Below are 16757 nucleotides of genomic sequence, written 5' to 3'. Positions count from 1 at the left end.
ACTAAAGGTACATTATATGATTGTTTTTTATCTATTTTTAATCGTTTTTAAAAGGAATCAGTTAACTATTATGTCTCTATACCCTGTAAACAGTCATTTGAGCAAAAAATACATTTTTCCTTTACAACTCCAAAGCGGAGGTTCACCCTAAAAAACATCTATATTCCATTACATGCAGCATACTTCCGACAGCTACAGTATGCTGGTATTTTTTTTTTTTTCGCTGTACATACCGTTTTATAGTTCTTTTTCTTTTCTCACTCCAGCGGGGAATAGGCGTTCCTATGAAGAGGCGTAGATGATTGACGTGCGGATAAGGCGCGTCACGCGTTCCGAAAATAGCTGGACTGGGACTCGGCGCTATATGGTGTCTGCGCACAGACTAGGAGCCGTGTAGAGCTGATTGCGCAGGCGCCGTATAGAGCCGAGTACCAGTTCGGCTATTTTCGGAATGCGTAACGCGCCTTATCCGCACGTCAATCATCTACGCCTCTTCATAGGAACGCCTATTCCCCGCTGGAGTGAGAAAAGAAAAAGAACTATAAAACGGTATGTACAGCGAAAAAAAAAAAAAAATACCAGCATACTGTAGCTGTCGGAAGTATGCTGCATGTAATGGAATATAATTGTTTTAGGGTGAACCTCCGCTTTAATGTCCAACTAAAAGCAAAAGTTTGTTTTGCCCCATTGTGGATAGAGTAAGGGAGGGTTATAACCCCTGTGAGTTGTTTTTTCCCCCCCATCTATGTCCCCGTGGAGAGATTTCCCTTCACTTCCTGCCCCATTGCCAAAACAGGAATTGAGAAGAAATCCCTCCAAAGTGAGGAAATCCTGGGGTGTCACTGTAACTACTGTCCCCATTGGAAGAGAGTAAATTGTATTTCTGAATGTTATTTCTTCCTGGAGAGATTACACTCTGCATAATATAGAACACTAAAATATATATATATATATATATATATATATATATATATATATATTTTTTAATCCTACAATATGGTCATGTAAAACACTAAAAATAACGAAGTACCGTAAATTATGAATCCATTACATTGCTTCCAAAACATCACAAACTGTATGGATCACATTACAGAATCACAACTGGCTTTGTGGAGGCTTCCTGTATGGTTTGCTAGCATTGAAATAATTGCAAAATAGAGGCAATTAAAGCAATAACTCCCAGCATGCAGTTTTCCTGTTGTAACATGATATGCTGTTGCTATGCACTACTCAGATTTAAAAGCTGAATTCCTGGAAGATATAGAAAGCACAATTTATTCATCAAGTAATATTGTAATAATTTAATTTTTTTCCATGGAATTAGCATAAGTACCGACTATACCTAGATGGCCACAATCTGTACAAACTATGGTAAAAAGTTGTCTATCGGTTCAGAAAAACACTGTTTTATATCACCTAAATTCTTCTTCTCTGTGCCTTTTTTATAGTTACATGTTCTCTTACGTTTCAGGTTTAACAGGGCTTCTCTGATAAATGTGGGCTTCTTAGAGAGTGGAAATGAAACCGACTACATTGCTATGCATGATGTTGACCTGCTACCTCTTAACCCAGAACTGGATTATGGGTTTCCAGAAAAGGGACCTTTCCATGTGGCTTCCCCAGAACTTCACCCCCTGTATCATTACAAGACCTATGTTGGAGGGATCCTCCTCCTCACCAAACAGCATTATGAACTGGTAAGTATGCTTTACGTTCTTATTCTTAACTATTTGATGTAGATTTATGACCAGGCCATTTTTCGCGATATGACACTGCGTTACTTTTAAAGTGGAACTTCTGCGTATCTGTCTCTCCCCCCTCTGGTGCCACATTTGGCACCTTTCGAGGGAGGAGGAGCGTATGCCTGTTTTTGATCAGGAACCCTGTCCCCACTTCCGTCGGACCTCGCCGATGCAAGGTATGTCAGAAGTCCGGCCCCCTCCCCTTCTCCTTACCCTACTGTCGGGCCAGTAGGAGAGCGCAGCCATACTTCGCGCATGTGCAGTAGGCTACACTGCCAGGTTCCCTTACCGTCAATGGCGGTGGCAGCACCCAACAGCCAATGGAAACATCGCTGGACTCCAGGACAGGTAAGTGTCCTAATATTATGACCCCTTTCACACTGGAGCAGTGGCCGCGTTCACGGTTAAGCGCCACCCGTTTTAGCGGTGCTTTACCGCTGTTTAAGCTTTTGCGCCGCGTTTTGGCTGTTGGCAGGGCACTTTTAACCCCAAAAAAGGTGTTAAAAATTCCCGTTTTGCAGAGCGTTTAAGGTGCTTTGAAAGCTCTGCCCAAGGGCATTTTAGGAGCGCTGTATACAGGGGTCTTAAAGTCAGCAGCTACAGTATGTATAGTTTCTGACTTTTAACTTTTTGAGTGGAAGGGGAACTCTGCTGTAACTGACAGTTGTGCAACACTGTACCCAAATACATTTTTTTGTAAATGGAGCTTTCTTTTGGTGGTATTTGATTATCTTTGCGGTTTTTATTTTATGCGCTATAAACAAAAAAAAGACAAACATAAAAAATGATTCTTTTACTTTCTGCTATAAAACATACCCAGTAAAAAATTTATTCTGTTGCATATTTTTGGTAAATGGAGGCAATTAGCGACTTATAGCGGGGACCGCGTGCGATTATTGCAGCAGACAAATCGGACACCTGATGCTTTTTTGGGGACCAGTGATCAAAAAAAATGCACACTAGTTCTGGTTATCCTGGTGACAACTGTTGCATGAAGTGAAGGGAAATCTCCCTAATGGGCGACAGACGGCAAAAAAAAAAAAACCTGCCAGAGGTTATAACGCCCCTTAGTCCATCCAAAATGAAAGCTATGGTGTTGCATTTAGTTCTCCTAGTGCTCAGTTTGGTGTGTATTGCTAGAGTTGTGTGTGGGTTTTGTTTTGTTTTTGGAGAGTGCATGTGATTGACACAGGGCCAATCGGCACTGTCCATACAGAGTCAGGGGTCATGAAGCCTCATAGGACAGTCAAAGGAGAATGAAAAATCCTCCTACAAGCTTTAATCGGTGCTTGGCTTGACACTGAAAGAAGTCAGTAGACTGCTATATACTGCTGATGAGAAAAGGTATTTGACAGTTTATATTTACTAAAGTAATTGCATTTCCATGTTCTGTGTACTGTGGGAGACCAGATATAGTCAATGCAGGGTCCTGGGTTTGGTAACGCTTTAAGGTTGTCAGTGATGGACAGGTAATGTAAAAGTAATAACATTTTCAGGGTGAAACATTTGGGTCGATCTACTAAATTTACAAAGACTGCCCACATTGCAAAGTAAATGTTTGCTCAGATGAGTAAATAAGATGAGGCTGTGTTCACTTCAGTCTGGTATGTGTGGCCACAAATCCTGTTTCCTGATCTACCTCCATTTTGCAAAGCAAACATACGTTTAAAGGGTCACTAAAGGAACATTTTTTTTTTTTTTGCTGAAATGATGATTAAAAATAGATAAAAACCAATCATATAATGTACCTACAGTTTAGTTTAGTTGTTGCTGTTGTTTCCTGGTTCTCTGATGTACAGAGCCAGAGAGCCAATAGAGGGCAGTGAAGGTTTTGCAAAACAAAACTGGATTGGTGCTGAGGAGTTTTAGACACACAGTAATCGCACCTCCTTGATTAGTCACTACAGTGAGAAATCTCCCAGTACTGTGGTGATCAGGAAACAGACAACCAGGAAGTGTCCAGAACAGAGAGGAATTACAGCAACATCAAAGCAAAAACGAACAATGAGCATATGAAACCAGGACTGCAGTAAGGTAAAGGAAGCTATTTGGCTAAAAAAATGTTTTCCTTTAGTGACCCTTTAACTGCTTCCGGACTGCCTACCGCACATTCACTGTGACAGGGCGGCCCGGCTGCGCGAAACATTGTACCTTTACATTGTTTCCTCCTTGGGGTCTGGGGCGGTGTGCACTGCCGCCGACCCGCTCCCGCTGTGATTCGATACAGCGGGTCCAGCAGCTGCGATGGCCGCCGGGACCCGCCGATCGTTTGCTGCAGAGGCAGAACGTTTTTGTCAGAGGGAGAGAGAGATCTTGTGTTCCTGCTAATCAGGAACACGTATGTCTCTCTTCCTCTAGTCAGTCCATCCTCCACACAGAAATCGCACCGTAGGAGCACACTTAACCCTTTGATCGCCCCTGATGTTAATCCCTTCCCTGCCAGTGTTATTTATACAGTGACCGTGCAATTTTATTTAGCTTTTATCACTGTTATTAGTGTCACTTGATGTCCAATTTGTCTGCCACAATGTCGCAGTCCTGCTAAAAATCGCTGATCAACGCCATAACTAGTAAAAATAAAATGCCATAAATCTGTCCCATAGTTTGTAAACTCAATAAATTTTGCGCAAACCAATCAATATTGGGATTTTATTTTGGCCAAAAATATATAGAAGAATACATATTGGCCTAAATGAACCACTTCCCGGCCTGCCTATAGTAGAATGACGGCCGGGCAGTGGGTCAGTTATCCTGACTGGGCATCATATGACATCTAGCAGGATAACTGACAACGCTACACAGATCTTGGTAAAGAGCCTCCGTCTGATCACGATGTAAACAGGAAGAGCCGTCGATCTGCTTTTCCTCATTCACGTCTGACAGATGTGAGTAGAGGAGAGCCAATCGGCTACTCTCCTGACAGTGAGGGGTCTGGGCTGATTGTTCATCAACTCAGCCCCCCCCCCCCCCCGGATGCCCTCCCAGGACTACCAGGATGCCGCCAGGTCCACCAGGTATGTCACCCTAGACCACCAGGGAAATGCCAATCGGTGCCCAGGCAGTTGCCAATCGGTGCCCATCCCCAATGCCTGCCAGTGCCATCAGTGATGTCTGTGTCACGTCACCTATTACTGCCCACCAGTGCCAACCATCAGTGCTGCACATCGATACTGCCTTATCAGTGCCCATCGGTGAAGGAGAAAACCTACTTATTTACAAAATGTTAAAGCGGAAACAACAACATTTTTTTTTTCAACATTTTCTTTTTTTTTTTTTGCAAAAAATACAAACTGCATAGGTGATCAATTACCACCAAAAGAAAGCTCTATTTGTTGGAACAAAATGCTAACAATTATGTTTGGGTACAGTGTAGTATGACCACGCAATTGTCATTTAAACAGCGACAGCCCGGCTTAATTTTGCAAAAAAAAAAAAAAAAAACATCAGAAGTCTCCAAAAAGCATGTGGGGAAAATGTGTTATGGTCTGATGAAACCAAGGTTGAACTTTTTGGCCGTAATTCCGTAAGATGTTTGATGCAAAAACAACACTGCATATCTCCAAAAGAACTCCATACCCACAGTGAAGCGTGGTGGTGGCAGCATCATGCTTTGGGGCTTTTTCTTCAGCTGGAACAGGGGCCTTAGTCAAGGTAGAGGGAATTATGAACGGTTCCAAATACCAGTCCATATTGGCACAAAACCTTCTTTTGCTAGAATGCTCAACATGAAGAGGAACCTCATCTGTCGGCATAACAACCTAAAACATACATCCAAATCAACAAAGGAATGGCTTCACCAGAGGAAGATTCACGTTTTTGGAATGACCCAGCCAGAGGCCAGACCTGACTCTGATTTAAAAATCAGTGAGGTTATCTGAAGAGGGCTGTGCACAGGAGATGCCCTTGCAATCTGACAGATTTTTGCAAAGAGGAGTGGGCAAATATTGCCAAGTCAACTCATACCCAAAAAGACTGAGTGCTGTAATAAAATCAAAAGGTGCTTCATCAAAGTATTAGTTTAAGGGTGTGCACACTTATACAACATTAATAAATATATACATATATATTTTTTTTTTTTTACTTCCCTCCACCTAAAAGATTTCAGTTTGTTGTTCAACTGAGTTTTACAGTTTATAGGTCACGTTCTCTTTTTGTCTCCTTTTTTTCTTTCTTTTTTCTTTTTTATTTTTTTAACACATCACAGAAACCTGACATTTTAACAGGGGTGTGTAGACCTTTTTATATCCACTGTATATAGTGTGTTTGAGTAGAGCCGATTTGTTTTTGCTCTAGTGTAAAGATCTCTGTCCATCATGTTAATGGGTATCTTTTAGATCACTGGTGCCCAACCTACAACCCTTTGTTATTTTAATGTGCAGTCATTTAGGCCCCTGCAGACCGTCTGTTTTGGTACTTAAACCAGTGAAGGAAATATGTTCTTTAGCCTGTCTTCTGTCTTTGCTATTCTGCTACACAGATGTTGTGTAGTGTGTGTGTGTGTGTGTGTGTGTGTGTGTGTGTGTGTTTTTTCTCCCCTCTCCTCCTCCTTTTTTTAAAACAAAACTTTCTGAGAGGAATATCAAATTTGGGACAACTTGTTTTTAAGGGGCCTGTAGTGTAAGCCTTGTTTAGGGGCTAGAAGGCCTTGTACACACGATAGGTTAAACAGAGGACAACGGTCTGATGGACTGGTTTCATCGGTCAAAACCGATCGTGTGTGGGCCCCATAGGTTATTTAACCATCGGTTAAAAAAAAGCCAACTTGCTTTAAATTTAACCGATGGATTCCTAACCGATGGGGAAAAAAAACGATCGTTAGCAGGCACAACCATCGGTTAAAAATCCACGCATGCTCAGAATCAAGTCGACGCATGCTTGGAAGCATTGAACTTTGTTTTTTTCAGCACGTCGTCGTGTTTTACGTCACCCCGTTCGGACACGATCGTTTTTTTTAACCGATGGTGTGTAGGCACAACGGACCATCAGTCAGCTTCATCGGTTAACCGATCCGTTCTCATCGGATGGACTGATCGTGTGTACGCAGCTTAATGGTGATTCCCTAGCAGTCTCGTATATTGTATCCCTAGTCTGACTGCGCTACTAGCAGGTAAAACGAATAAAAATGCTTGTGTAGACAAGCCTTCAGGAACACTGATTATAGCGATGCTTGTTCTAGGCTCATAATTCAGTGATGGAGACTTTTAAAATAGTGGGTAAAGCTCGATGTTGTGAACTGCAAAAGCCCCCTCGAGACATTTTGACGCATGTCAAGAATAAATTATCAGTGTGTGCTTTATTGTTTGTAGTCTTTGGCAGACTTCCCATTTTGTGTGCCACATAATGACATGACACTGAGCTGAAGAGCTGAGAAGCGAACTAAATGTAAAAGAGGAACAACATTTATTTATAAGGAGAAAAAAAGAACCCTTTGTTTAAGCGTTTTACCGCGCTGCTTGTTTTTTTGCAGCCCAGGTTGGCCTGGAAATTTATCAAATTTTTCGCATGCACCTATAACACACACTAGGCTGTAAAATGCCCTCCTTCCCAAATAAAATAAATTAAAAAAAAGGGCAAGAGGAAAGGTTCTATTAGCTTGAGTCTCCCAATACTCAACACTTTAGGTCTCTCATATCCGTAGCATCAATGGTTTCTTGAAGGTATACCAAATAACACATTCTCCATTTGAACATCGACCCTGGTCATGTTGTCATGTACCTGCACGGATTGATAGCCAACCTCCCCACGCCTATGAATACTGGCTCAACCGTTCTGTTTTCCTTGCATTGTAACAGACACTGAAACTATGATTGCCTCAGGTAATCTTGCAACGTTCTTTTAAACAAACCCAACCCCCCCCCCCTTCAGGACTGCGGAGTATAAACGTGGTTACGTGGTTATGTACATTACATTGTACGTTGTTATCTATACCTACTGTTCTACCACTTGTAATGTATTTTGTGCAGTGCTGTACTATGCTTGTTACTTTCAATATGTTCAATGTTTTTGCTGCAACTTCTCTTGTTTACAGATCAAAATAGCTCAACTCTAATTTACTCGTACAACAACATGACTTAGAGGATTGACTTAACCTCTACTCTCTGCCAGCCTGTTCAGATGGGTTGGAGACTAAGTTTAATTTCCATAACTTGTGAATGTATACATTGTGACCCAAATTAAATTGACATGTGCCACTCGAAGCTCCATGAGGTCCTCTTATGTTAAATAAAATAAGCTGCGCTGCAAAATGAGGAATAAATTAGTGACATATAAACATAAATTATGTGATGCATAAAACATGAGCCAAATACAATCCAAAGGCCTGGAATTCATCCTCCTGAGTCCAAAATCAAAACAAAAATGATGAACCCAGATGATGGAAATGAATTACGTTCAACCAGGATAAGTTGCTTTTCCAGTTCTCAAATCACTCTTGGTATCAAACCCAAGAAATGTGAGCTGCCCCACCACAAGGTTCCAGGACACAGTTCTAAAATGCACACATCTTCGGTGAAGAGATCCGCAGTGACTTCAAATCAATTAACATCAGAGGAAGAGTGATGAAATAAGATAGAAAAGGGTCCTCCACCTGTAACATCAATTTTTTTTAGGAAGATCAAATCCGCTTGTGGCCAATTACCACAGTAACACTCCTGAGTCCTCTGCACCAAGAATCCTCGGAATGGTCTGTGATTAATAGTTCCCCATGTGGGTGAGAAAAACTCTCATAGTGTAATACTGCATAAAACTGATTTATTAAAAACAGATGTACACTTAGTTATGTAGAAAATTAAAAGCATGTCATAAAGTTTCGAGCCGGCCGGCTCTCGATATTCGCCCGTTTCTTTCGGGACTTGGCGTTTGTTTGCGGTGACATCAGCACGCCGCTCCTTCCTGCGCCGTTTCGTCACAGATGATGTCGTCTAGGGGCACGAGCGGCGTGCTGACTCGCCGCTATTTGTATTCTACGAGGTGTAAGGAACACACAGCTCAGAGCTCTGGGAATCCCCAACGTGGCACCACTATTTTGGAATGGGGCAATTTGCCAATACTGAAAATAGTTAACATGACCGGACGGTATTTACAATATTACCATAGTGGCCACTAGATGTTTCTATCTATAAGATGCGATTGTGAGTATGCTGGTATTTACAATAGAGGTGAACGCAAAAATAAGAAACCAATTAGATCAAATGACAACCCATCTCAGAGCCCTTGGAATCACCTCTCCGCATCCCCCACACACACCGAAATGCCATGGATATACTAAATAGTTTGAGAACCTGATGTTCCACAGGGCTGATATCAAATAATAGGGGAACCTGGTGTTCCAAAGGGCTAAATATCAACAGAAACATTGAGTTAAGTGTTTCAACTTAACCACATGTAACGTTTACCTATTAAGAAGAGTATCATAATATTAAAGGATGCACCAACCACTGGTGCCCCCATTACTTGAATTGGCCACCCAGCGGTTCCTGCAAATCCCCCAAGACCAGTGACACTGCACTCATAATGATATGTTGGTACTTGGCAGTCCAAATATGAAAAAAAAAAAAAGTAGTGCCTAAAAAGAGAAATTTGTAAACTATTTTAGAAATAGTTTAGAATAAAAAAAGAGAAAAGGGACACTATATTAAGTGTATCACCTATCTCTCACCTGAGACGTGAGCTAAGGCACACACTAAAAATCAAGACTAGAACTGAATTATAAAATGGCACACTTATAGTGTGCCAGCCATATACAAGTGAATGCATCCAATTGAGGAGGTTCACTATACTCCCCCAAGACTGATTGCATAAGGGAATACTAACCCAAGGCCCTAAATTTGTATATGAGATTAATTGAAATTCTTGTCTTCCACCACCAGGGGAAAGTGAAGGAGAACAAGAATTTAATTGGTCAAGATCTGAGGATCTATTCAGAATTCTGAGCTGGTTCACAACCAATATCATCAACTATACAACTTAATCATATCTACAGTGCTCAGCCATTATCTATAAAGGCGTTAACGTCTGTGTCTATGTTTAGGCCGTAAGGGGTATAACGCCGTACTTTGATGCCATCTCGAGTTTTAAAAGCTCCCTAACTAACAAGCTGCCCCTCCAATGAGCACTAAATTTATCAATGCCCAGGAATGCTGTATTGGCTGGATCACGATTATGGCAAATATCGTAATGTTTAGAAAAGGAAAGATATTTGGAACCTGTTTTGATGTTGGTGAAGTGTTCTCCCAATCTAACCTGCATGGACCGTTTAGTCCAGCCTATATATTGAAGCCCACATGGGCATTGTAACAAGTACATAATGCCCATTGAGCTGCAGGTAATAAAGGGCTCAATTATGTGTTCTTTAGACCTAGTGGAAAAGAGTTTCCGTTTTCCTCGCTTTACTCTTATTAAGTGTACAAACTTGACACTTGCGACACTGATGGTAGCCCGAAAGGTTCTGGAAAAAGGACTCCTTTTTGGTTGGTTGATCCACTACATTGGGGGCCCCCCTTTCTCTAAAAGAGGGGACTCCTATTAAAGGAGTTGTAAAAAATGTTTTCCCCTTAATGCAATCTATGCATTAAGGTGAAAAAACATCTGCTGCTGTCCCCCCCCCCCCCCCCTGAGCCCCCGTTATACTTACCTGACCCCTCGAAAGTCCCGCGCGGTCCCGATATTCTCTTCGCCACTCAGCCTGGCCGCTGATTGGCTAGAGCGGATGGATTGAGAGCAGCGCAGCCATTGGCTGGCGCTGCTGTCAATCGCATCCAGTGACGCGGTGGGGCCGAGTCGCTGTATCACGGGAGCGCGCCCGCAATTAGTGACCACCATGCGAGCTCTTGCATGACTGTGGTTACTAATTGCTGGGGGGAACAGAGACAGCCGCCGAGGGACCCTAGAAGACATGGATCGTGGGCACAGTGGGGGTAAGTATAACATGTTTGTTATTTAGGGACCCTTTAAGATGACCTATGGGTTGACTGGTATATAATCCGGTCATTTCCTAGCAGGTGCCAATGTTTGTGTATGATTTTTTTTTTTTTCTTTTTATCAAGTAATATTGCGTTGAAAAGGTTGTAATGAAAGTTTTATAACAGGTCTGTCCTTCATTTTCCTGGGACCAACATCCAATAGCACTGATCTATCAATCTTCGCTACCTCCTCCATTGTGGCTTCTAGAGAATCCAGATCATAACCTTTCTCCTGCAGTCTATTCTTTAATATCCCTGCCTGGAATTTATAGCCCTCCATTGCCGTGCAGTTTTGTCTCATCCCAAAGGTATAAATGAATTCCGATCTGTCTGTTTGAAAAAGGACTTTGTCTTAAAACGATCTTCATCTTTAGTTATTTTAAGATCCAGAAAATAAATTTTTTCTTGACTCGCCTCATGGACAAATCTAATTCCCCGATCATTAGTAGTAAGGAAGGAAAAAACTAATCTAGTTGTGAATTTGGTACCATCCCATAGGAGGAGGACGTCATCAATGTACCTGGCCCAAAGGATCAAATGTGGACTCCGGTTTCTATAGATGAGGTCCTCCTCCCATTTGGCCATAATTAAATTTACCAACCTCGTTGTTGTCGATAATACTTATGGTAATTGTGGTTTGCTGAAAATTCTAGCAAGTCCATAATGAAGGCCTGTTGTTCAGGTATTTTTAAGAAAAGAGGTCCTCTTATGTAGCAACTGCTTGGAGTGCAGACAAGGCCAGTGCTCGTCTCAGATCTAGACATCTAATGGAAAAGGTTAAAGTCATGGAAGTGGCACATCTCTGCAAAACCCAGTAAGAAGGTGTATGATTGGCTCAGCTCGGTTTCCAACCAGACAACGCCCCCAACATGTTTCATTCCACCCACAGAGCTTAGTCATGGGGATACCCATGATCACTTGTAAACTACCAAAAACAAGCATGCTTATTTCATAAGGGAATATATCATAATGTACTAAACAAACAGTAAAATTAAATGTAATTGGTCGCAGTGGATTTTTTTAGACTTTGCTCTGTGATAGTTGTAATCTGTAATATCAGTGTTGCTGGGGTATCGTATGCAACTGTAGGTATATACTAGCGTACAGATTACCAATAATATTTACATTATTTGTATCCTATTTCATCTCTACAGTGTAATGGAATGTCAAATCGGTTTTGGGGATGGGGTCGTGAAGATGATGAGTTTTACCGAAGAATCAAAGGAGCTGGTCTCCAGGTAACCCCTAGTATATTCTTGTGAATTAAATCTGTTAAAACCAAACCTGTGTAGAAAGAGGAACTACTAAACAGGAAACCGGATCAGACCGCTGATGTGATGGGCTATCAGCAAGTACCACTTACCTTTTATGTACACCCCTACATTACCACCCAGCTCCCTCCAACGGTTTCTACATTTTTTCTTACCAGTGACCCAATCACACAATGCAGTGCCTGGGGCCATAGTGTCCTATAACCAAACCTACATATTGCCACATAATATCCAACTCATTTAAAATAAATAAAAAACTAAAATAATGTTGTTGCATAAGTGTGCACACCCTCTTATACATGGGGATGTGTATCTGTTCCGAATTGAGCAATTGCATTTAAACTCATGTTAAATGGGAGACATTTAACCCCAATTAAAGTTCAGCTGTTCTAGTAGGTCTTTCCTGACATTTTATTAGTCACATCCTATAGCAAAAGCCATGGTCCGTAGAGAGCTTCCAAAGCATCAGAGGGATCTTATTGTTAAAAAGGTATTAGTCGGGAGAAGGGTACTAAATAATTTCCAAGGCATTACATATACCATGGAAAACAGTGAAGACAGTCACCATCAAGTGAAGAAAATATGGCACAACAGTGACATTACCAAGAACTGGACATCCCTCCAAAACTGATGAAAAGAGAAGAAAATGGTCAGGGAGGCTGACCAGAGGTCTACAGCAAAAATAAATGAACTGTAGGAGTATCTGGCAAGTACTGGCTACTGGTACATGTGACAACAATTACCCGTATTCTTCGTATGTCTGGGTTATGGGGTAGAGTGGCAAGACGGAAGCCTTTTCTTACGAAGAAAAACATCCAAGTCTGGCTAAATTTTGCAAAAACACACCTGAAGTCTCCCAAAAGCATGTGGGAAAATGTGTTCTGGTCTGATCAAACCAAAGTTGAACTTTTCGGACATAATTCCAAAAGATATGTTGGTGCAAAAACACTGCACACCAAAAGAACACCATACACAGTGAAGCATTGTGGTGGCAGCATCATGCTTTGGGATTGTTTTTCTTCAGCTGGGATAGGGGCCTTAGTCAAGGTTGAGGGAATTAGGAACAGTTCAAAATTCCAGTCAATATTGGCACAAAACCTTCAGGCTTCTGCTAGAAGGCTCAACATGAAGAGGAACTTCTTCTTTCAGCATTAGAATGACCCAAAGCATACATCCAAAGGAATGGCTTCACCAGAGGAAGATTAAAGTTTTGGAATGGCCCAGCCAGAGGCCAGACCTGAATCCGATTTGAAAATTTGTGGGGTGATCTGAAGAGGGCTGTGCACAGGAGATGCCCTCTCAATTTGACAGATTTGCAGCATTTTTGCAAAGAGTGGGCAAATATTGCAAAGTCAAGATGTGTCATGCTTATAGACTCATACCCAAAAACACTGAGTGCTGTAATAAAATCAAAAGGTGCTTCATCAAAGTATTATTGTAAGGGTGTGCACACTTATGCAACCATGTTTTAATGTTTTATTTTTACCTCCCTCCACCTAAAAGATTTCAGTTTGTTGTTCAACTGAGTTGTACAGTTTGCAGGTCACATTGAAGGTGGAAAAAGTTCTGAAATGATCTATCCTTCTTTTTTTTTTTTTATATCACAGAAACCTGACATTTTAACGGGTGTGTAGACTTTTTATATCCACTGTATGTCGGTCTTTCTGACAGAAGCCGGCCATTCAACTGGCTTCTGTCGGACGTGCATGCTGGAAAATAAGCAGCCAACTGACTCCCGATCAGCGCCCTTAGCGTTCTGGCGGGGGCACAACAGCTCAGTAGGGGAGATTGCTGGACTAACATTGCATGGTTAGTAGATTATCTCCGACCGAGCTGTTTTTTTTTTTCGTGCAACCCAAAAAACTGGGTGTACCCGGCTTAACCACTTAAGGACCGCCTCCTGCAGATATATGTCGGCAGAATGGCACGGCTGGACCAGCGGACCCGATCGCCGCCGAAGTCCCGCGATCGGTCCCTGGAGCTGAAGAACGGGGAGAGCTGTGTGTAAACACAGCTTCCCCGTTCTTCACAGTTGCAGCTTCATTGATCATGTGTTCCCTGATATAGGGAAACCCGATCAATGACGTCCCACGTCCAACCCCGCCCCCCTTTAGAAAAACATATGAGGTCACGCATAACCCCTACAGCGCCCCCTAGTGGTTAACTCACAAACTGCAATTGTCATTTTCACAGTAAACAATGCATTTTAATAGCATTTTTTTGCTGTGAAAATGACAATGGTCCCAAAAATGTGTCAAAATTGTCTCATGTGTCCGCCATAATGTCGCAGTCACGAAAAAAATCGCTGATCGCCGCCATTAGTAGTAAAAAAAAATAGGTAGAAGAATACGTATCGGCCTAAACTGAGGAAAAAAACGTTTTTTTTTATATGTTTTTGGGGGAAATTTTTTATAGCAAAAAGTAAAAAATATTGAATTTTTTTCAAAATGTTCGCTCTATTTTTGTTTATAGCGCAAAAAATTATAAAACCGCAAAGGTGATCAAATACCACCAAAAGAAAGCTCTATTTGTGGGAAAAAAAGGACGCCAATTTTGTTTGGGAGCCACATCGCACGACCGCGCAATTGTCAGTTAAAGCGACGCAGTGCCGAAACCGCAAAAAATTCCCAGGTCCTTTTTCTGCATAAAGGTCCGGGTCTTAAGTGGTTAAGGGAGATCATTGTAGTGACTCATGTACTCTGCCTCTAGTAGCTCATCTTTAATTCTCTACATTCATCACAGTGATTAACATATGGAAGCACTTTTAAAAATGTGAAATCGCATTCAAATTTACTTTAACGTGAACCTGTGCTCAGACTATGCGCACCAAAGGATTTACATATTTTGAACAAGTAGTAAAACTTTAATGGTTCGTTCACGCCACAATCCCTACATTCAGTGTTTGTTTCCACTTGCGCATTTCCATGCTTTTTTTTATTTTTTTATGCATTTTTAACTAGAAAAATTATTCCATTTGCATTTTGGTGCGAAAAAACATGCTGCTGCACTTTTTTTCTTTTTAATGAACAACTGGAACTGGATGCAGTGTTAATTCGGGTGATTGGAAAACATTGGTTTATTGTGTATGGATGCCTTTTTTTTTTTTTTTTTTTTAAATTGACCTCAAAGGATCTGGAGGTTAAAAAACCCCAAAAACAGACCCTTGTCCCTGTAGTCATAGGCTTGTTATTTTCTATGGTTTTTGGTAGTGAATAGCTTCACATTGCAAGCCTCTATAGAAGTTAGGGGCTGGTTAAGAGCTCTTTGGCTGTTTATTAATTTATATGTAAATCATTTAATGTCCATAGTCTGGGCACTTTAAGGTAAACTGCAACCCCCCCCCCCCCCCCAAATATACAGTATGTGCTCACTAGACAATGGTCTAGTGAGTGGTTCACTTTAGGTGAACTTCACAGATCTTCATGAATCACTACTTCTTGGAATAATGCTTGTTAAAACATCCTGATTTTATTTAGGGCTCCAACAGATGAATGGGGTGTTGGGAGAGGATATAAGGTGTGTGCATTGTACTCTCCCTGCTGAAATGTGAACCTGTTACTTTACTGCAAATGGGTAATGTACAAGCTAGCTCTAACTCCTTCCCGAAAGGAGCCTGTGTATTACTATTCCTCAGCACAATGCTCTGTGCTGATTATATATTGATGGAGGGCCTCCCTTTGACGGCTGCCAGCTGAGACTTTGCAAGGCTACTTGCTTTCAGACCCAGCTGTGACTTGCAGCTTTATACCCCCCTAAAAACTGGGAGCCAATGATCTAGCCAGTGGTATGACATAGCAAGCACACGCTGCTTTGACAATATTGTCAGAGGCAAACTATTTATTAAAGGGGTTGTAAAAGGTTTGTTTTGTATTTTATAAATAGGTTCCTTTAAGCTAGTGCATTGTTGGTTCACTAACCTTTTCCCTTCGATTTCCCTTCTAAATGTTTTTTTTTCTTTATTTTCTTTGTCTGAATTTCTCACTTCCTGTTCCTCCTCAGTAAGCTGTTCTGGCTGACTAAGCCCCATGGATGGTGGGGGCAAGCTTACTGAGGAGAAACAAAGTGAGAAATTCAGATAAAGAAAAAAAAATATTTAGAAGGGAAATCGAAGGAAAAGGTAAGTGAACCAACAATGCACTAGTTTAAAGGAACCTATTTAGAAAGTAAAAAAATAACCTTTACAACCCCTTTAAGAAAAATGCTTTAAGCTTGCAGAAGCCTCTGTAGCCATTATCTTGCAGTGAGCCTCTGTTTTTAATACTGTAATTGTTTGTAACACTTGTAGTATTAAAAGTAACAATAGAAATGTTAAAACATGGTTTAAGTGGGAAAATTGGTTATAAAGTTCTAAACAAGTTAACCAATTCATGCGGACTCAGCTAAACTTGTTCTTCATATTAAATGCTTGAGGAGGGAGGGTAGATGTCCTTTCATCTGCAACAATAGAAATTATCCAGTAGATCAGACCTCAAATTTTCCACTCGCCTACTCGCATTCTGCGCGTGGAAAATTAGGTCTGGCGAGGAGCTGGGCTGCCTGGGAGTGGGGGGGGGGGGGGCAAGCACTGCCGGCGGGGTTGATTGGGAGCTGTTCTCCCACTGTTCACCCCGTGGCAGAGAGCATGAAGGTAGAGGAGAGCCGCGGTATATACCAAGCGGTATAGCCCGCTGTAACACAGCCCCGCCTCCCCCTAACCCGCGCCTGTAATAGACAGAATGCGGGTCCAATGCTGGGAGGTGTTCTGTATTACAAGCGCGGGTTAGGAGGAGGCGGGGATGTGTGTG

The 16757-nt window shown here is 41.7% G+C and overlaps 1 protein-coding gene across 2 annotated transcripts in view; it reads left to right on the top strand.

The window, feature by feature from the left end:
- The window catches only part of B4GALT7 (beta-1,4-galactosyltransferase 7), a 41240-nt gene that overhangs the window by 21146 nt on the left and 3337 nt on the right, over window positions 1–16757 (top strand). For both annotated transcript variants that reach the window (XM_040344379.1, XM_040344378.1), the window contains exons 3-4: window positions 1472–1697; window positions 11857–11940. In XM_040344379.1, the coding sequence (XP_040200313.1) occupies window positions 1472–1697; window positions 11857–11940 (310 nt within the window). The remainder of the gene's footprint in view (window positions 1–1471; window positions 1698–11856; window positions 11941–16757) is intronic.

Source organism: Rana temporaria, chromosome 3 (genome assembly GCF_905171775.1).
Source record: "Rana temporaria chromosome 3, aRanTem1.1, whole genome shotgun sequence".
NCBI lineage: Eukaryota > Metazoa > Chordata > Amphibia > Anura > Ranidae > Rana > Rana temporaria.
This window is presented reverse-complemented; position numbering and strand designations above follow the sequence as displayed.